General features: G+C 45.9%; 1 protein-coding gene and 1 non-coding gene across 8 annotated transcripts in view; both read right to left on the reverse strand.

Moving 5' to 3' along the window:
- The window catches only part of ATP2B4 (ATPase plasma membrane Ca2+ transporting 4), a 115,050-nt gene that overhangs the window by 5,360 nt on the left and 88,276 nt on the right, over window positions 1–21,414 (reverse strand). For 4 of the 7 annotated variants that reach the window (XM_054479554.2, XM_054479563.2, XM_054479568.2 and 1 more), the window contains 5 exons: window positions 17,629–17,820; window positions 16,959–17,172; window positions 15,694–15,905; window positions 14,434–14,541; window positions 11,156–11,332 (listed from right to left, as the gene is read on the reverse strand). In XM_054479554.2, coding sequence (XP_054335529.1) covers window positions 11,156–11,332; window positions 14,434–14,541; window positions 15,694–15,905; window positions 16,959–17,172; window positions 17,629–17,820 — 903 coding nt within the window. Of the gene's footprint in view, window positions 1–5,297; window positions 5,476–11,155; window positions 11,333–14,433; window positions 14,542–15,693; window positions 15,906–16,958; window positions 17,173–17,628; window positions 17,821–21,414 lie in introns of all 7 variants that reach the window. The other 3 variants (XM_054479577.2, XM_063646950.1, XM_063646952.1) reach the window with 2 other exon arrangements.
- LOC129023951 (small nucleolar RNA SNORA77) lies at window positions 9,002–9,126 on the reverse strand. The gene has a single exon (XR_008496987.1). It is a non-coding gene; the product is annotated as a small nucleolar RNA SNORA77 (small nucleolar RNA).

Here is a 21,414-nt window from a genome sequence, read left to right on the forward strand (position 1 = left end):
ATACACAGCAACTGTGCCCAATCATGCCGCTTTCTCCAGCTGTTTCCCAATTGTGACGAGGAGCATAGTCTTATGTGGAGAAGGGAATGAAAGGGACCAGGGAGAGAAACCTAATCCAGGAGGCAGTGCTACAAACAAGTGGCCTTTCTGATGGAGTGGATGAAGAGGATGAAGGAAAGGAAACTAAGGATGAAGGAAAGGAAACTACGTGTGGTTTTACTGGGCAAAAGGAGATGCATTGCCCAGTGTCATAGTCTCTGTCCTACTGCGCAAAAAGGAAGGGATTCGGTCAGTTCTGAGTCATGAAGAAAAAACTGACAATAATTGATGCCTGTGAACAGCTTTTGCTTGTCCACAGGCACCAGCAATTTTGGCAGCTCTGCTTTTCTGAACTGTAGGTCTCTCTGAGGCATGGCTTAGAATCAGGGTTGGTAGAATTGGGGTAGGGGGAGAGGGTTGGAGCTCCGAGAAGTTGGAGAGAGGGGCCAGGGGAAAGGTAAATGGTTGTAGGACAGTTTTAGTTGTTGGAAGGTGGCTGATCCTAGTCTTGTCCAAAAAATCTTCACTCAGAAAAGAAATGGGAGTAATGTGGGGGAAACTGTTGAGGTTGGAGGGGTAGGAGTGATGAAGGTGGGGGTAGGGTACCTCTTTCATTCCTCTGCTATTTAAGCAAAAAGTATCTTCCAGGAGAAGACACAAGAATTTGGAGACAGCAGAGGATACAAAGAGTCAGCCAAATAAACTGGTTGGATCACCTATTCCAGTGCTTCCTACCACCATACAGAACCTTCATAAATACCACTCAAAGAAGGCTCACTATCAATGATGTTGGCTCTGGAGGAGAATATGTCTCTGCTGGCTAAGGCTTTCTTTATCTTGTCTCGCTCTACTACAGCCTGCAGACCCACCCAGGACTGAGGGTGCTCAAAGCTCAGAAGGCAAAGGACTCCTTGCCACTCAATAGTATCAGCTCAACACCTCAGCCAAGAAGAATCAGGGAGCACAGGCACACACTCACCATGCTGAACAGAAAGCGAGGACCACATTTTTATTATCTGATTCCTATTTGACCATCTGATGTGTGAATTTTACCTGTCATGTTTCCTTTGCTCCAGATCTAGGTGAGATCAGATGGAATAGAGGCTCCATCTGGTCTTCAGGAAGTCTCAAGTTTTCATTGATCTACATAAAATCTCAGAGCAAGGCAATTTGGATTAAGTGAGTCCAAACCCAATGCCTTCTCCTTTGGACCTGGCACAGATACACTGGCCAAGAGATGGGTCCAAAGTCATCCCACTCCATCAAAGCCATCACTGTCAGGAGTGATAACATAGCCTACATTTTTCATATGCTTTCAAGATCTCAAAATTTCTACTGAATATTACAGGAGGGCAGGTGCCTTTATCCGCCAGTACATCATCTTCAATATCAGTGATTTTCAACTTCCTGCTTCCATTCAATTGAATACTTTATTGAAAAAATTACATATGAAGTCCACTATAGAAAATAAATTTGTAACAACTGGGGTTGGAGTGAGGGTCTGGAGCCCTGTTTGTTTGCTTTTCCTCTCACCTGTTGGGGTGACCAAACAATGAGGAAGATAAAAGTGAATTGGGGATGGGTAGATTGAAAAAATACGGGAAACGTCTTTTGGGGAGCAAGAAACAGTCATCCAGCTAGACTGCAGGACTTCTGGAATCTAAAGGGAAACCAGCCACCTGTAAGGAAGCTCACGTGAAGAGGGGTCAGAGAGCTAGGGAGCACCAGCTGGCTTGGTGGGTGGAGAGAAGGGTGAGGGAGGAGAGGGCATGGGGCTGTGCCAAGATGCCCCAACTCCAGCACTGGCCTCAGAGAACACATGCTGATGAACAACCACACACTATATCACCACCAATCCACCCAGGGCTGGCATCTCCCCTTCCTGGAGCATGATGCCTGGTGCATGAGCAGTGTATGAGGACAAGACAGGGCTAGTGAAGCAGGTGCAGGGAAAGCTTTGAGCACTCTCCACACAGCCAGTCAGCCCTTCCCTTCCTGGTCATCATTTCTCAAAACCTTGGGAAAATATCTCTTCTGGGGCCCTGGCCTACAGATGGAAGTGGCTGGTTGAGGGGCAACTCTTTTCATGACTCAGGAGACTTGGTATGAGTGCTGGGGGCTACTCTCTGCAGCTCAACGAGAGGGCAGGTGAAGTCTCCATTTTCTCATTCTGTAGTTTTCTGCTTTTTTTTTTTGGGATGGAGTTTCACTCTTGTTGCCCAAGCTGGAGTGCAATGGCATGATCTCAGCTCACTGCAACCTCCGCCTCGCGAGTTCAAGCGATTCTCCTGCCTCTGCCTCTAGAGTAGCTGGGATTACAGGCGTGCGCCACCACACTCAGCTATTTTTTTTTGTATTTTTAGTAGAAATGAGGTTTCACCATGTTGGCCAGGCTGGTCTCGAACTCCTGACCTCAAGTAATCCACCTGCCTCGGCCTCCCAAAGTGCTGGGATTACAGGCATGAGCTACCGCGCCAGGCAGTTTTCTGCTCTTTTCAGAAACCAGGAGAAAAGGATCAGGGCCTCCCTATGCAGGAAAATCTTAGGGATCTATCTAATGATGGTTAGACAAACAGTTGAATTCATTTGGAGATCTGGAATGGGAAAGAGGGTTTTAAAAGATATGGCTATAACTTCTAGGAGCTCCAACTAAAAAGGCACAGCTGGAGAAAGAGCAGGTGTGGCCTGTCTCTCCTCTGATCTTCTAGTCTTTGAGGGTTTGGAGCACACCCTCTACCAGCTGCTCTACAAGATCCCAGTCTTCTGCTGTCTTCTGCTTAGTCTCTTTCCACCATCAAACCATCAGGATATCTGACACTAACCCTTCCTACCAGAAAGGGATGATTAAAACAGAACAGAAGCTAGTTAGAAGGGGATGGCAGAACTAGAAGGAAAAAAGGAATTAAGAGAGGAATATGAAAGAACTGGCGGGAGAGGTTCCTGGATACTTGCAGGGCAAGACTTAGTGAGTTCTTTCTTGCCTGTTTTTTTGACCTAAAGAAATTGTATGTATCTCTATCAAGTCCCACCCCCATTCCTCACATCAGAACACTTTGGCTAAAGAGACAAAACAAATCTAAGTCTGGTCAACCCACACAGTCCGTGATCATGTGAACCACAGACAAGGCAACTGTTCTTTATTTAGCCCCTTCCCAGAGGTCGGGGTGGGGGGCGGTGAGGTTGGGAATGGGGGAGGAAGGAACAGACTGAACACTCAGATATTTGAAACCCACGTTATATTTAATACAGATAAACTCCTTCCCACATTATCAGCAAAGAGCTGGCTACCTTCTCTCTCCACTCTGAGTCCCACTTGGGGAAGGGAAAATGACCAGGAATAGGAGGACATAAGCATTAGCAAGAATCCAAGAATCTACCAATGGGAACACCAGATCTTAGGTTGTGAGTTGATAACATTCCAATTGAAAGTCTGGCTGAGAAAGGGCTTCCTGAAACTTTATGTGCAAAATAAGTGCTGGCTATTGGTGAAACAATCAAACTAGAGAAAAGGAGAAGCAAAATAAAAGGCACTCCTCTTCAGAAACTCCTAAAAGTTTAGTAAATGAAGAAAAAATGTTATTTTGACTCTTTTGTATATTTCTCCTACCTTCATGTGAACTAATTGATTTTTTCTTTTTTTTTTTTTTTTTTTTTTTTTGAGATGGAGTCTCTCTCTGTCACCCAGGCTGGAGTGCAGCAGAGCATCTTGGCTCACCGCAACCTCCGCCTCTTGGGTTCCAGCGATTCTCCTGCCTCAACCTCCTGAGTAGCTGGGACTATAGGCGCGTCACCACGCCTGGCTAATTTTTGTATTTTTTTAGTAGAGACAGGGTTTCACCATATTGGCCAGGCTGGTCTTGAACTCCTGACCTTGTGATCCACCCGCCTCGGCCTCCCAGAGTGCTGGGATTACAGGTGTGAACCACTGTGCCCAGACTTTTTTTTTTTTTTTTTGAGATGGAGTCTCACTCTGTCGCCCAGGTTGGAGTGCAATGGTGCTATCTCGGCTCACTGCAACCTCCGACTCCCGGGTTCAAGTGATTCTCCCGCCTCAGCCTCCCGAGTAGCTGGGATTACAGGCACACACCATATTGCCCGGCTAATTTTTGTATTTTTGTAGGACAGGGTTTCGCCATGTTGGCCAGGCTGGTCTTGAACTCCTGACCTCAGGTGATCCGCCCACCTTGGCCTCCTAAAGTTGGGATTACAGGCGTGAGCCACCACACCCAGCCAAGATTAACTGATTTTTAAACCGGAGTTCCAGAAAAGTAAAATAACAGGGATGTTCAACCATATGCATTTGAACTGAACTACCTTCTTTTCTTCACCTATAGCTACAATTTTTTTTTTTTTTTTGAGACAGAGTCTCACTCTATTGCCCAGGTTGGAGCACAGTGGCTCTCCACTTGGCTCACTGTAACCTCCGCCTCCCGAGTTCAAGTGATTCTCCTGTCTTAGCCTCTCGAGTAGCTATAGGACTACAGGTGCCCGCCACCACGCCCAGCTAATTTTTTGTAGTTTTAGTAGAGACAGGGTTTCACCGTGTTAGCCAGGATGGTCTTGATCACCTGACCTCGTGATCTGCTTTGGCCTCCCAAAGTGTTGGGATTACAGGCGTGAGCCATCGTGCCCGGCCAGCTACAACTTTTATGCTAAAATTGCCAGTCGGCAATACAGTGGTAGCCAAATGGACTATTATTATTGACCAAGTTTAATATTGACTCAATTATGACAGGTCCACTAGTCAAAACACACCCATGGGCACATTAGCTCCCTTCCTACCTTTCCTCAAAAGATCCCAAACCTTGCCCCCGTGTAAAGAAAGCTCTTGGGTTTTCCTTTGGCCTAACCTCACATCTAAGCTTAGGAGGTAGAGTTCAGACTCAAAGGAGCAGGAGGAGAAGAGAGGAACAACAACATATCCCAGCAAAGCAACAAACAGACAAACAAAAAAGGCAAAGCAAAACAAAACAAAACTCAAGAAAAGGAAGAAACGAGCAATGCAGAGGAACAATCAGAAAACAGAATTATTGTCTTTAAAACAGTTAAGGTTTAATAGCTTTTCTACATTACAAAAATAAAATACAAGGGCACACAGGCTGGTTTTAGAGTGGGATTTTTGTCTTTTCTTCCCTTAAGTCAAAATATCAAAGGGAAAAACCAAAAGGAAAAGATAACCATGGTTGGTTAAAGTGGATGCCACGTGCTCTCTTGTGGTCATTTTAGCAAATCATGCATCATAATAGACTATCACTCACTGCCCATAGGAGGAGATGAAACAGCAGGAACAGAAGTGGTGGGGGAAGATCTGACTGGTGCAACTGCTACATAGGATGAACTAGGAACAAGTTTTACATCAAGGTGTTGACCCATGTTCTGTCGCCTTAGGACTCCCTTAAAAGAGGCTCCCGTCTGGAATGTGTTAATTACGTCGATCTGCAAAGAATCAGAGAGTGAGACAGCTTTGCTCCACAGTCAGTCGGAGAGAGGTGAAGAAAGAGGAGGGGAGGGTCATGGAAGGTTGGGGAAGCAGGAATGGAAGTAGATGGGAAAAGGGGACAGGAGAGAGCAAGAGAGAGCTTCCCTCCCTCACAAAGCAATGGTGAGGAGAAGGAGAAAAACGTTAATTGCATATCATACTTCATTTAGGGAACAATTTGCCATGGAGTCCCAACGCCCAGCCAGAATCTAGTTTTTTCTTCCCTTTGAATCCACAGTGGGCATTTGAGGTGTAGAGGGGACCAAGAGTATTTAAAATGTGAAGGAACTTTTCCCTACTCCATCACTCCTAACAGCTAGACAGAGATTATTTGTTGTTTTTACCTGAACTCTTTTTTTTTTTTTGAGATGGACTCTCAATCTGTCGCCCAGGCTGGAGTGCAGTGGCATGCTCTCGGTTCACTGCAACCTCCACCTACAGGCCCGTTTTTACCTGTACTCTTAAAAATAAGGCAAACAATTGAAGATTCTGAAGGCAAATTATGTATTAGTGAATTTCAAGGCTCAGGAACCTCTAAATCAATTAAACTGACTACCTATTTTTGCAGATTTTCCAGGAAAATAACTCATGTGTTTAAATTAAAAACAGGGGCCATTTAGTAGCCAATATACAAGTGGCCATGATGGAAAGGCCCCTGGGCCATGAGTTGCTGGGCTCATCCTCCTCTGGGTATCTTGTCTGAGCTATCCCTTCCCTGGGCTGAAGTAGGCAGGGTCCCTGAGAATGCGGCACAAGAACCCAGTGGCCAAGCCCACTATAGAGAATGCTACTAAGTGCATTAATGCATTAGAGATCTGAAATGTCTGGCAGAAATGCTGACAGTAACTCAGCAATTAGACTGGGGGACGGGGGGAGGAAGAGGTTTTGGTTGGTAGTGGTTGAAACAGCTACAGGTCGAGGCTTACACAAATAGCCTCTGGTTTTCAGTGCCCTGTTCCTCAGAGACAGAGGCAATTAATGCCATTCATTTTCTTCCTTCCTTCCTTCTTTTTTTTTTTTGACACCCAGGCTGGAGTGCAATGGTGCGATCTCAGCTCACTGCAAGCTCCGCCTCCCGGGTTCACGCCATTCTCCTGCCTCAGCCTCCCAAGTAGCTGGTACTACAGGCGCCCGCCACCAGGCCGGCTAATTTTTTGTATTTTAAGTAGTGACGGGGTTTCACCGTGTTAGCCGGGATGGTCTCGATCTCCTGACCTCATGATCCACCCATCTCGGCCTCCCAAAGTGCTGGGATTACAGGCATGAGCCACTGCGCCCGGCTTGCTTCCTTCCTTCCTTCCTTCCTCCCTCCGTCCTTTTTTTTTTTTTTTTTTTGAGACAGTGTCTGGCTCTGTCACCCAGGCTGGAGTGCAATGGCACGATCTTGGCTCACTGCAACCTCCATCTGCTGGGTTCAAGCCATTCTCCTGCCTCAGCCTCCTGAGTAGCTGGGACTAAAGGTGTGCACCACCACGCCCAGCTAATTTTTTTATTTTTAGTAGAGACAGAGTTTCGCCATGCTGGCCAGGCTGGTCTCGAACTCCTGACCTTGTGATTTGCCCTCCTCGGCCTCTCAAAGTGCTGGGATTACAGGTGTGAGCCACCGCGCCTGGTCATGCCATTCATTTTCTGACAATGGTCCTGATCTAGGGCCTCAATCAACTCTACCATCCTTATCCCCGTCCCCTAAGTAACAAGGACAAAATCAAAAGGAATTCCCTTTAGCCTTCATGAATCTGGTAGAATAATCTTAGAAATATCTATCTGCTTAATGCCAAGGGTTAATCTACCACGAATGTGGGAAAGGTGCTGATTCCATTAACTGGACTTCATTTCCCCAGGAGGGAAGAGGGGAAAGTAGGCAGAATGTGAGTGAGATAGTTCTTTTATAAAGCTTCCTGAGAAGCCATGAGCTGTTTAGGGCTAGTTTCTGGATCCAGATCACAGTTTGAGCAGAAACACCACTGCTTCCTCACATTATTTAGTTTTAGTTCCCTGGGACTGAGGAGCTTGAACCTGCAGGAGGAGAGGGTTTACACTTGGGGTGGGTATGGGGGTTCCACCTCCATGGAAGAAGGGACTGTAGAGACACCTTCTTCAGTGCTTATTGGAGTTACAAGGTCCCAACCTCCACAATTCTAGTCTCTAAGTTTTCTAACACCTCCCATACCAAAGCACTGCGATGAGAATGACAACAAAGATCAACGTGGAGGTGGCAGGGGGTTTCGTTAGAACCCAGCTGAGGCTGAAGGGCTGATGTTGGGAGCGGCCCTCAGGGATCCAGGATACACGTTAGCATCATTAGCCTCATCAGCTTCCAGAGTCAGGTGCATCCTGGATGGCGTGAATTTGGTCACTGTGGCATCTTGAACATGCCTCACTTTAGGCTTTAATGCCATTTTGGCCCAATTGCCTCATGCTCCAACAATGGGGAAAGGTAGTATACCTAAAGCTATGTAGGCAGTGAAACCAAAAAGACCTTGTAGAGAGGGGTATAGTCAAGGAAATAGAAATTGGTAGTGGAGGGGAAGGAAGACCCATAAATCTCAGCCTCCCAGGACAGGAGACTGGAAAGGAGCAAGGAGGCACTGGACTGAGGGAATCTTGGCTAGGAGAAAAGAAATCACGTAGTAGAAGAAGTGGTTGATCCTGAAGAAAAGCAAAGCAAAGACAGGTTATTTTGGAAAGAGCAGACCCAAAGGAAAGCAATGGGGGCTTTAGAGATGGGAGCCAAAGGCGCCAGGTTCTATGGGTACTTGGAATCAGCAGCCTGGAGTGTGGGGTGGGGTAGGGAATGAGCATGGGGACTCTGGATGCCATGAAGCACTTTGTGTAGGTCCCGCTGGAAATTTTCTTTCTGAGAGGAGGAACTCGAGAGAGGGAAAAGGAACCCTAGCGTTTCCCTACCTAGCCCTTTTCCACTTTTCTTTTTCTTTTTCTTCTTTTTTTTTTTTTTTAAATTCAGCTCTTTATATAACACCCCTTGTAAAAACAAAAGAATAAAAACAAACCAAAAAAGAGGGGCAGGGTAAATTTTTTTTAAAAAAAAGGAAAGGAAAGAGAGGGAAAGGAAATAAAATAAGACGATTTATTGTTTCTCCTCAGCATCCTCCTTGGTCTCCTCCTTCACTGAGAGAGCTTCTAGCTTTTCCGCCACTTTTTCGGCATGATTGTTTTTGCCTGATCCTGGCCAAGCCGTCTCCTGGAGTCTGTCTTCTTGAAACTCAATGACCAAAGGAATCCAAGTGGATGCATTCAAGTACTGCCTAGACCATGGTCAGGCTGCTCAGTGACATCTGGTCACTTGCCACCACAGCTGCAGTCCAGCCTCACGGCACAGGGGACCAAGCCTTCTGAGAGACAAACTGAGGACCACTGTAAAGCACCTTCTGGTGAGCTCCAGGCAGTGCCCGGACTCCAATGCCTGCCCAATTGGATGTGAGGCCAGCAACACGGAGAAGTGCTCAGGGCTCCCCAGGAAGCACTTGTGTCCCCAGGGAGCTGCATCGCCCTGGATAGGTGAGGCAGCCACAGCACCCTGGAATGTTTCTCTGGCAGACAGAAAAAGCACCCGCCTGGAAGTACAGTCAGGTGCAGAGTGAGTCTGCAATCCATTTTTCTTTTTCTTTTTTTTTTTTGAGACAGAGTCTTGCCTTGTTGCCCAGGCTGGTGTGTAACGGTGCGATCTCGGCTCACTGCAACCTCAGCCTTCTGGGTTCAAGCGATTCTCCTGCCTCAGCCTCCCGAGTAGCTGGGATTACAGGCGCCCACCACCATGCCCAGCTAATTTTTGTATTTTTAGTAGAGCCAAGGTTTCACTATGTTGGCCAGGCTGGTCTCGAACTCCTGACCTTATGACCTGCCGGCCTCGGCCTCCCAAAGTGCTGGGATTACAGGCGTGAGCCACTGCACCTGGCCTCTTTTCCACTTTTCTATTTGTTGTCTTGCCTATAGGAGATAAGTTCCTACCAGGTATGTAGTTTAGAATATTCACTCCAACTATCTCTCCTATACACTAACGAGGTGGGATTGACTGGGGAACTTCCTTCCTTTCTTTTTTTTTTTGAGACAACTGTCGCTCTGTCACCCAGGCTGGAGTGCAATGGCGTGGACTCAGCTTACTGCAACCTCCGCCTCCCGGGTTCAAGCGATTTTCCTGCCTCAGCCTCCCAAGTAGCTGGGACTACAGGCATGTGCCACCATGCCTGGCTTGTATTTTTAGTAGAGACGGGGTTTCACAATGTTGACCAAGCTGGTCTTGAACTCCTGACCTCAGGTGATCCACCTGCCTTGGCCTCCCAAAGTGCTGGATTACAGGTGAGAACCACCGCACTCAGTCTTTTTTTTTTTTGTGAGACAGAGTTTAGCTCTCGTTGGCCAGGCTGGAGTGCAATGGCACAATCTCGGCTCACTACAACCTCTGCCTCCCGGGTTCAAGCAATTCTCCTGCCTCAGCCTCCCGAGTAGCTGGGATTACAGGCATGTGCCACTACGCCCGGCTAATTTTGTATTTTTAGTAGAGACGCAGTTTCTCCATGTTGGTCAGGCTGGTCTTGAACTCCTGACCTCAGGTGATCCACCCACCTTGGCCTCCCAAAGTGCTGGGATTACAGGCGTGAGCCACCACACCCAACCGACTGGGGAACTTTCTAAAACATTTGCAAGGCCAGTTTTAGACAGTGAAACTTATTTTGAAGATCTCTAGCCAATCAGCAGAGAGAAATACGCCTGTTCCCTGGAGACCACCCTTGAGATCTTGGAATTTACAGTGTTTTTGAAATGGAAAATCTCAGGATTAAAACTATAAAGCTATGGGGGGTGAGAGCAGGGGATGACAGAATTATCAATGCTTAGATCAGCCCATTCACCCAGGAGAAAGTAGTTACAATTGATGCATGGAAAGTGGGAAAAAAAAAGTTATTGTGGGGCTATAGGCAGGGGACATAAAAGCAGCAGGGGTGGCTTCTATCCCATTTCAGAAATTGCAAGAAGGGAAGAGGCTTGAAGAAATTATTGCTTCCTCCTTGTCAGGAAGCAAGTCTGAATCCTGCAAAAGATGCTCAGATATCAAGAGACTATTGTCATTTTTACACATGAAACCATCAGATTCCCCACCACGGCCTTACACTTTGAATGGGGGAGATATAACAAGGTGAGTTTCTTTTACAAAGACCCTTCCAGACAGCATCTATTCCTATAATGGCAGTGTGAGGAAGCTATATTAAGTGAATGCTGGGTATGTTGGCATATTGATATTGTCTAACTCCTTCCTTCTGAAGGGTAGGGAAAAACTGAACATTTCCCACCCTGGGGTCAGGTCTAGTGCTTGCAAGAGACCTTATGCTGAAGCTTGCCCATTTGACAGAGGGTGGCAGGGTGGGCTTTAGGTCAACCCAGAGCTAAAGGACTATGCTAATAGTGTCCTATGGTCTAGGTCATTTGACTCCTCTCCTCTCAGAGGACCCCACACAGATCCCTTTGCCTGTCTGTCCTGAAGCTGAGGATCTAGGGCTGCCCATCAGTAGTGAGTCTTTGGAAGGGAAGAGATGCTGGCCAACAAGAACTGCTACCCTCCCAATATCTTCCAAGATGGGAAGCTTCTTCTCCCAAGGGAAAGACAGACCACTATCAGAGTACCTGAGTCTGGATACGGTTCAGGCCCCGGAACCAGAGGATCTGGCCTCGGCGCAGCTCCATCTCAGCATGGTCAATCTCATCCAGCCCCTCGGCATCCTTGGTGATCTCCTCTTTGGTGGTGCCATGCCCAGCCTCCTTCAGGAACTTCAGGGATCGCGTAGGTATTGCGGAGATGAACTGAAAACAAGTGCAGTGAAGAGGAAGACGTCAGAATCAGTGTGAGAAGAGCTGTCAGTTAACTTACATGAGCCAGGCCCTTGGGCAGGTTACTCTTTACCCTACCACCCTTCCCACTGGAAGAGCAGTGGACAGAAGCACCAATCCATCCAGGAAAGCATTCTCCAAGTGCCCATCAGAGGTCAGGCTTTTAGGAAGGTTTTCTGTATTTATGGACACACACACAAGAGAGCTTCTATTCTAGTAATCGACCAGCCATCTGCCTGGTCATATACTTGATTTTCCTCTTTCTGTCTCATTTCCTCTGTTCCATTTTGCAATCTGTCTTTTAAGGTTAACAGAACTATACTACTGGTATGCAGTAGGAAGGAACAGAGACCAGGACCTGGAAGAAAAGAGTTTGGGGAGAAGATGGTGATATTGCATATGTATGGGTAAGGGGTTGAGAAGGGTATTGGAAATGAATGACCCCTTTCTTAGTTGCCACATGCAAAGTAGTTTCTGTGTTACAAACTCTTGTGAAAGGATACCAAAAGTTTTCTTGGGCTTGAGGTGAGGAAGTGGATGGCACAGTCCATAGAAGAGAGGACACATGAGTATTATCAGAAGACAAGCAGCAGTACACAGGGCTTGAAATTCGAAATAAATTTCCCGGTGAGCTCAGCACCAGTCAGTCAGTTCTTTCCAGACAAGATAAGGAGTAGCCAGGGCTCATGTGGGGAAGAGGGACTGTATGGGCAATCTGATATGGAGTCAAGGGTTTAGAAATGGGAAGAATGCCAGAGCTCTGCTTCTGAATGTGGAAAGAGCTGTTGTGATACAGAAGGAAGGCTGCTGTCTGGCATCAAGGCCACATGGCCACATGTGAGGCAAGAGCCAGAACTGAGTTTCAAATAACGGGTTTAACAACCAAGCTTTACCAAAGCATAAAACTGCTTTAGGAACTCACTGGTAAAAAAAAAAAATCTTCACCAAACAGAACAGGGTGGAGGGAAGTGGGTCAGACATTAATTAGGGAGGGCTGGGTGCAGCGGTTCATGCCTGTAATCCCAGCACTTTGGGAGGCCAAGGCAGGAGGATTGCTGGAGCCCAGGAGTTTGAGATCAGCCTGGCAACATAGTGAGACCCCAATCTCTTTATTTTTTGTTTTATGAGATAGAGTCTCACTCTTGTCATCCAGGCTGGAGTGCAGTGTTGTGATCTCAGCTCATTGCAGTCCACCTCCTGGGTTCAAGCAATTCTGCTTCAGCCTCCCAAGTAGCTGGGATTACAGGCATGTGTCACCATGCCTGGCTATTTTTTTTTTTTTTTGTATTTTTAGTAGAGACGGGGTTTCACCATGTTGGCCAGGCTGGTCTCGAACTCCTGACCTTAGGTGATCTGCTCGACTTGGCCTCCCAAAGTGTTGGGATTATAGGTGTGAGCCACTGCGCCTGGCCTGAGACCCCTATCTCTTAAAAAAAAAAAAAAAAAAAAAAAGAAAAGAAAAAGAAAAAGGAAAAGAAAAAGAAAAAAAAAAAAGAAATTAATCAGGGAGGCATCTAGGTGTAAAATAAATAACTAGCAGGTTTAGGGGAGAACGTCTGCAGCTCCAGAAATGGCTCTTTGAGGCCAGTTAGGGCAAATTGTCCATTACCTGGGTGGCTGGGCACTAAGGGATTATCTGCAGAGACCTGGGGTCTGTAAAGAGAGGTATAGCCCAGGCCAGAGCTGAGGATGAGGGAGGTTTGTAAAGTGGTATTAAGGAAGAAGTGAAACTATTAGACTTAATGATACTATTATAATCGTAATAGTTTAAAATGTGATTATTTATACGGAATTAGACATTATTCTAAGTCTTTTCTGTATAGTAACTGATTCACTAATTAACAACGACCTTGTTTTCCTAAGTTGAAGACACTGAGACACAGATTGGTTATGTAACTTGCCCAAGATGATTCAGCTTATAAGAAGGAGAGCTGAGGCTGGGCACGGTGGCTCAGGCCTGTAATCCCAGCACTTTGGGAGGCCATGGCGGGTGGATCACCTGAGATCAGGAGTTTGAGACTAGCCTAGCCAACATGGTGAAACCCTGTCTCTACTAAAAATACAAAAAATTAGCCAGGCGTGGTGGTGGGTGCTTGTAATCCCAGCTACTTGGGAGGCTGAGGCAGGAGAACTGCTTGAACCCTGGAGGTGGAGGTTGCAGTGAGCCGAGATTGCGCCATTGCACTCCAGCCTGGGCAACAAGAGCTGGGCCAGGTGCGGAGGCTCACACATGTAATCCCAGCACTTCGGGAGGCCAAGGCAGGCAGATCATGAGGTCAGGAGTTCGAGACCAGCCTGGCCAACAAGGTGAAACTCCGTCTCTAGTAAAAATACAAAAATTAGCCAGGTGCGTTGGTGGTTGCCTGTAATCCCAGCTACTTGGGAGGTTGAGGCAGGAGAATTGCTTGAACCCAGGAGGCAGAGTTTGCAGTGAGCCGAGATCACATCATTGCACTCCAGCCTGGGTGACAGAGCAAGACTCTGTCTCAGAAAAAAAAAAAAAAAAAAAAAAAAGAGCTGGATTTAAACCCAGACAGTCATTTCCAGAGTCCATGCTCTGAACCACAGGCCGCACTGCTACTCTAGAGATCTTGTAAATCTGAATTTATCTCAGGTAAGAGTTAAGCATTCCACCCAGATAAAGCCATGGCAAGAAACAGAAGAGGCTGGAAACCCTGAATTATGTCAGCCCGGCAGCCCACAGACAGGTTGCTGCCTCATGAGAATAAAGACATGTGTCTTGTAAACTCTTCTACTTCTAAGACCCTTATTATATTTATTTTTTTGTAGCAAAATTCCATTGAAAAGTTTAGTTTCTGTCTCAGAGAAGCTAAGGGATTTTTCTACCTCCAGGCATAGTTAGAGAAGAATTCTGAAACCTCTGAAGTGATCATTCCACCTTGAGATCCTATGAGATGGCAAGAACTTGAAAACTTGAGTGGGGGTGGGGAGGAAAGAGGAGAAGATGAAGATGAGGAGCTGGGGGATCTCCACAGTTGCTTGTTCCATCTCATGTAGAAGAGGGGAGGTCTGCAGGCTGTGAGAATGCACCAGGAGGGTGTGCTGGTACTCACCTGGCCCCACAGAAGTTCTCCAATCCCAATGAAGAGACACCACAGCCACTGGGACAGGCTGAGGCTTGTACAACTGAAGGGTTTACCCCCAAATTCCACGATGAAAATCTAGAACAGAGAAAGGGGCAGCCCACCATCAAGGAAATGACTAACAGGCAGCTGGCCCTCCAGCCAAGGCCCCCAAAGCCGCATCATCCCACTCCTCGGATCCTTGGGTGCAAGTCCTGATTTGCTTTCAGGGGAAGGGAAAAGAAGAAATCTCAAAGGGGAGACAGACAAAAACAGCCTTTAAGAGCACTCTGATGGGGAGACAGACATAGTTACTGTGACTATGATTAACAGACGATCTGGAGGAGTTAGGGGAGCTGGAGGCTTCTTGTGACTAAAGCCAGTTAGTGACAAGGAGAAGGTACAGTGATGGAGTGAGGAACTGAGGATGAGGTGGGAGGATTGTCTGAACCTGGGAGACTGAGGCTGTACTCCAGCCTGGGTGACAGAGAGAGAGAGAGAGAGAGAGAGAGATCTGTCTCAAACGAAAAAAAAAAAAAAAAAAAAAAGAAAAAGAAAAAAGGCCAGGCGTAGTAACACTTTGGGAGGCAGGAGGATTGCTTGAGGCCAGGAGTTTGAGACCAGCCTGGGCAACAGAGTGAGACCCCATCTCTATTTTTAAAATTAAATTAAAAAAAAAAAAAGGAATTGAGGATGGGGACAAATAAAGGGAGGTACCCTGCTGAGGGATGGGACATGGTCAGCTCATAGTCTCATATTGGAGGAGTCCAAGCTGGGCTGACTATGTAATATATGTGTACAATCCCATTACTTCTCTTTCTTTGAGTTGCACAACACTTTTTATCATAAGCCCTTCAGAACAAAGGGCAGGGACAGGGAGAGTCTATACTAGATGTGCATGCACATTTCATATAGGCTGAGAGGAGCCACAGAAACGGACTAGAAGAGAATACTTCTTTTGGTCATTCTGTGAAATTTCTGTGTATTTAGAAAGATCATGAAAGGATTTTAGAAGTATTATTTTATTTCCAGTCAACATGCTGCCCTGCACTGGAGCTCTTGACACAATGGGCTCCAATTTTAGAGCAATATGCAGAAGAAAGCAGATTGGGAATCCCAAAGTGTTCAACTTACAGCTCCAGTCCCTGTAATTCCCTCATTCGTTTTCCTAGGTATGTAGGGAACCCTGGTTCCCAGCTTCTGCCCTTTATCATTCCAGATCTCCTGCCCCAACTGCAGATAGAATCTCACCTGGCAGATGAATGTGCCCAAGACTACAGAGCAGAAGATAATGTTGCGGTAGATGCCTGAAAAGACGTTTTTCTCTCCATGTATCTTTCGGGAGTTGATTTCATTGAAGAGCTGCATCAGCACGAAGGCGTTAAAAACAATGGTATAGTGCTGGCTGGGTGGTGAATGTAGAGGTGCCTTCCTCCCACTATCAATATCAAAGAATTTCTCACCTAGTGGGGAGAGGAGAAGCATTGGAGGTTAAGTGTGGTCTGAACTAAGAGTCAGAATGTGTTGGTACAGATATACTGCTTGCTTATGGCTGGTGTCCATTCTAATTGATCAATATCTGAGCTGTATTAGTTATTTATTTTTTTGACACAGGGTCTCACTCTGTCGCCCAGGCTGGAGTGCAGTGGCATGATCATAGCTCACTGCAGCCTGGACCTTCCTGCTCAAGTGATCCTTCCACCTCAGCCTCCCAAATAGCTGGGACTACAGGCGTGCACCACCATGCCTGGCTAATTTTTTGTTGTACTAGTTATTAAACATTTTAAATGTTAGTTCTGGTCTTGACTTATTTTACCTTCTCTCTCAGTTTGCTGCATTGATACTTGCTCTCATGTAGTGCAGCATGGCAGTAAGACTATGTGCGCTGGAGTCAGGCAATCATAGGTTTGAATTTTAGTGCAACTATGTACTCATTATGGGACCTGAGCTTAATTTTTTGCATCTGTAAAAAAAGAAATAAGCCGGGCGTGGTGGCTCATGCCTGTAATCCCAGCACTCTGGGGGGCTGAGGCGGGCGGATCACAAGGTCAGGAGATCGAGACCATCCTGGCCAACATGATGAAACCCCGTCTCTATTAAAAATACAAAAATTAGCCGGGTGTGGTGGCGCACGCCTGTAATCCCAGCTATTCGGGAGGCTGACACGGGAAAATCGCCTGAACCTGGGAGGCAGAGGTTGCAGTGACCCGAGTTAGCGCCATTGCACTCCAGCCTGGGTGACAGAGCAAGACTCCATCTCCAAAAAAAAAAAAAAAAAAAAAAAAGAAAGCCTCCCTTGTGAAATTCTTGAGTACATACAGTACACACAGTACTCAAGAGTACTGTATGAGTACATACAGTAGCATAATGCACCATGTAGCAGGAGCACAGGAAGCACTGGGAGGTGAAGCTGCGCTTATTCCTGACCTGTGTGCTTGCTCTCATGCTACCTTCTTTCTCTGCCCCCACCTCCAACCAGGACCCCAGCTGCTACCCCCATCCCCAAAGTGGCTCACCTGCAAAGACAAGGATAAAGATGACAATGAGCTGATAGAACGCATGGCCCAAGATGTTCTTCATCATAGTGCGTGAGATCAGAGGCTTATTTCGGCCATAGGGGCGCCGCTTCAACAGAGATTCCGTAGGAGGCTCTGTGGCCAGGGCCAATGAAGCAAAAGTGTCCATGATCAGATTAACCCACAACATCTGCACAGCTTTCAATGGGGAATCCTGGTGGGAAGAAGAACCAGTCCTTTTAGCTTTTCTCAGAAACCAGCCCACCTTTGCCCTTTCGATGGCCGAGCTCCCATGACCCACCTAGACTTGGAATCTGGCCACTTCCTAGCTTACTGACTGTGAGAAAGTTACTTAACTTCCTTGAGCCTCAAGTTCCTCACCCATAAAATGGGGATAATAATACCTACTTCGCAAGGTCGTTTTTGAAGAATACAGATAATGCATATAAATGCTTATTACAGTGGCTGACACATAAGTGCTAAGCTAAGGCCTGTAAGTTACCATCTACATAAGCAGATGAAGACAGCGGACTTAGAAGAGCTAACTCCTGTCCCAACGTGACGGGGAAACCCTGTCTTTACTCTTCAGTAAACACACCGTACTCTCCACTCCGTGTTCCTTAGCCCCTGACTCATCCCTCCCGTCTCAGTCCACCCACACCCCGTTCACCTGAGTGATGCAGGCTCCAGTGAAGGCCACAATCACGGCCACCACATTGACAGTAAGCTGGAACTGCAGGAACTTGGAGATGCTGTCATAGACATTTCGTCCCCACATCACTGCCTTCACAATGCTGGTGAAGTTGTCATCTGTTAGGATGATGTCTGAAGCCTCCTTTGCTACATCTGTGCCTGCGATGCCCTGAGGTAAGATGGGAGGGAAAACAGTGAGGGAGTGGATAAAGCCCAGGCTCCATTTCCTGACCTCCAGGAAGCTTCAGAAGTCAGTGTAAATACTACAGGGCCCACTAGTCACACAAAAGAAAACAAAGAGCAAATGTGTCACTGTCACTCTAGAGAAAGGAGGGCTGGGGCCTGATGCCACCAACCTTACTGTTGAGCCCAGACTGGGAATTACAGTCATCTTTGATATCCCTTTCACCCTCCCCTCCTACTCCCTCAACCTTGGAAACTAATTAAAAGGTAGAGAGCAAATCCTGTCTATTCTACCTCCAAATTCTTACATTTCTGTTGCCACTGCCAGTATCTCATTTAAGCCCATGTCATTCCGACACCTTTGAGAAACTCTGCATTTGTTCTAGGAGTAAGTAGTATGGCAGCACAGTTCCGAAGTTTCATCTTTGTTCAAAATTTTCTTTTTAAATTAAATCAAAAAAAATTTGAGACAAGGTCTTGCTTTTTTGTCCAGGCTGGAGTGCAGTGGCAGGATCTCAGCTCAATGCAAGCTCTGCATCTGGGGCTCCAATGATCCTCCCACCTTGGCCTTCTGAGTAACGGGACTACAGGCATTTGCTCACCCTGCTTGGTTAATTTTTAAATTTTTTGTAGACATGGGGGTCTCTCTATATCGCCCAGCTTTATAATTACTATTATGAAATAATATCTAAGTTACGTTGGTAAGTGAAGAAAGAAAGGTAGAAAAAAGAGTTTATGGTATGGTATCACTTATCTAAGGGGGCAGGCCATGAATATATTACATTTATTTATTTATTTATTTATAGTTTTTGAGACAGAGTCTCCGTCTATTGCCCAGGCTGGACAGCAGTGGTGTGATTTCAGCTCACTGCTACCTCTGACTCCTGGGTTCAAGCGAGTCTCCTCTTCTGCCTCAGCTTCCTGAGTGGCTGGGATTACAGGGACGCACCACCATGACGGGCTAATTTTGTATTTTTAGTAGAGATAGGGGTTTCATCATGTTGGCCAGGCTGGTCTTGAACTCCTGACCTCAGGTGATCCACCTGTCTTGGCCTCCCAAAGTGCTGGGATTATAGTCATGTGCCACCGTGCCCGGACTGCATTTGATTATACTTTAAAGGAGCAAACAGAAGAATACACCAAAAACGACAGAAAAAAATTACCTATTGAACTAAGAGGGAAGCAGCAAGGCAAAGGCAATGAGGGTGGAAGCTGGATTTCTATGAATATACCTCGTTTTGTACATTTGACTTTAGAACCATGTATTTTATCTTTCTCGCTCTTTTTTTTTTTTTTTTTTGAGACAGGGTCTTGCTCTGTCGTCCAGGCTGGAGTGCAGAGGTGTGATCTTGGCTCACTGCAGCCTTGACTTCTTGGGCTCAAGCAATCCTCTCACCTCAGCCTCCCGAGTAGCTGGGATGACAGCCTTGAATTCTTGGGCTCAAGCAATCCTCTCACCTCAGCCTCCCAAGTAGCTGGGATGACAGGTGTGTGCCAGAACACTTGGCTAATTTTTTATTTTTTTTAGAGATGGGAGTCTCACTATATTGCCCAGGCTGGTCTCGAAATCCTGGCTTCTAGTGCTCCTTCCCCCTTGGCCTCCCAAAGTGTTGCGGTTGATTACAGGTGTGAGCCACCACACTGGCCTAAAACGCAATCTCCAAAATGGAAAGTAACATGATAGAAATGATCTGGTAGCCGCTTGGTAGCACAACTGCACACACACACACGAATGTTACGAATGACTTAAAAACAATAACTTGATGGCACATTCCTGGTAGCATATACCTATGGATAAAAGGAACTATAAGAAAAATATTCAATTGTTTTTGGCAGAGTAATTGTATTATTAATATTATTGACATTTTTTAACTACTTGAAATATTTTAGAATAAAACAAAAAATAATCATGTTAATGCAATTAGGAATCAAAATTTTCAGCTTAAGGGACACAAACATAAAATCAGGGAAGTTAAATACAATTAGAAGCCGGGTGTGGTGGCTCATGCCTGTAATCCCAGCATTTTAGGAGGCCAAGGTGGGCAGATCACTTGAGGGTAGGGGTTCAAGACCACTCTGGCCAAAATGGCAAAACTCCATCTCTACTAAAAAATACAAAAATTAGCAGGGTGTGGTGGCACACGCCTGTAATCCCAGCTACTCAGGATGCTGAAGCAGGAGAACTGCTTGAACCTGGGAGGCAGAGGTTGCAGTGAGCCAAGATCATGCCACTGCACTCCAGCCTGGGCGACAGAGTGAGACTCTGTCTCAAAATAAATAACTAAATAAAATAAAATAAAATAAAATTAGAAAGTTATAAATCAGGAAGTTAGACATCTATAATTCTTTAAAAATTATTTGTTATTATTTCTTCTAAAAGTGGAATAAAAAATATATAATTCTAAAATTAAATGAAAAACAGAAATATGAATTCACGAAGTATTTTATCTTTGTGAGCAAACACAAAACAAACACAAAAACAAGTGAGACTTAAGAGCATACTTCTTAGCTTTGTCCACTGAAAAGGCTTAGAAACAAAGATCTACTCAGTAGCAAGGAACACCTTTGAGTTCCAATTGTGTTCTCTAGTTCTCCTTCCCCCTTGGCCTCCCAAAGTGTTGGGAAGCCATTTCAGGCTGGGCGCGGTGGCTCACCCCTGTAATCCCAGCACTTTGGGAGGTTGAGGCAGGTGGATCACTTGCGGTCAGGAGTTTGAGACCAGCCTGGCCAACATGGTGAAACCCCATCTCTACTAAAAATATAAAAAATTAGCCAGGCTTGGCGGCGGATGCCTGTAATCTCAGCTAACTCAGGAGGCTGAGGCAGGAGAATTGTTTGAACCTGGGAAGTGGAGGTTGCAGTGAGCCAAGACTGCCCCACTGCACTCCAGCCTGGGTGACAGAGCAAGGCCCCGTCTCATAAATAAATAAATAAATAAAATAAATACTATTTCACGTTAAAATGAAGCAGGAATCCTTGGAGAAATGGAAGATTTCCTATCTAGGATAAAAAAGAACCAAAAAACCAAGAATAAACCAAGAAAGCTATTAAAAACAACTAGGGTTTTATCTAAAGGACTCAGCAATGTTGAAGAGGCCTCTTCTGCCTAATGGTGGGTCACTTTGAGCATCAAAACCATAATAAGAGCAGTGGATTGAAACACGTCAAATATACTTAAATCTATGAATTTGTAATGATACTTAAAAAAAAATCCACTCATCGGTCACCTTTGGAGGTTCCTAAAAAGTCAACTCATCATTTTAAAAAAACCAGTAATTAAAAAACAAACCAAAAACCTACCTTTCAGGTAGGATTGGAACCTCAGAGTAATCAAATAGTCAATGAGGGGGAATCTCTTTTGTTTTTTGAGATGGAGTCTAGCTTTGTCACCCAGGCTGGAGTGCAGAGGCGTGATCTTGGCTCACTGCAACCTCTGCCTCCTGGGTTCAAGTGATTCTCCTGCCTCAGCCTCCCGAGTAGCTGGGATTACAGGCACCCGCCATCATGCCCAGCTAATTTTTGTATTTTTAGTAGAGACAGGTTTCACTGTATTGGCCAGGCTGGTCTTGAACTCTTGACC

Source organism: Pongo pygmaeus, chromosome 1, assembly GCF_028885625.2.
Source record: "Pongo pygmaeus isolate AG05252 chromosome 1, NHGRI_mPonPyg2-v2.0_pri, whole genome shotgun sequence".
NCBI lineage: Eukaryota > Metazoa > Chordata > Mammalia > Primates > Hominidae > Pongo > Pongo pygmaeus.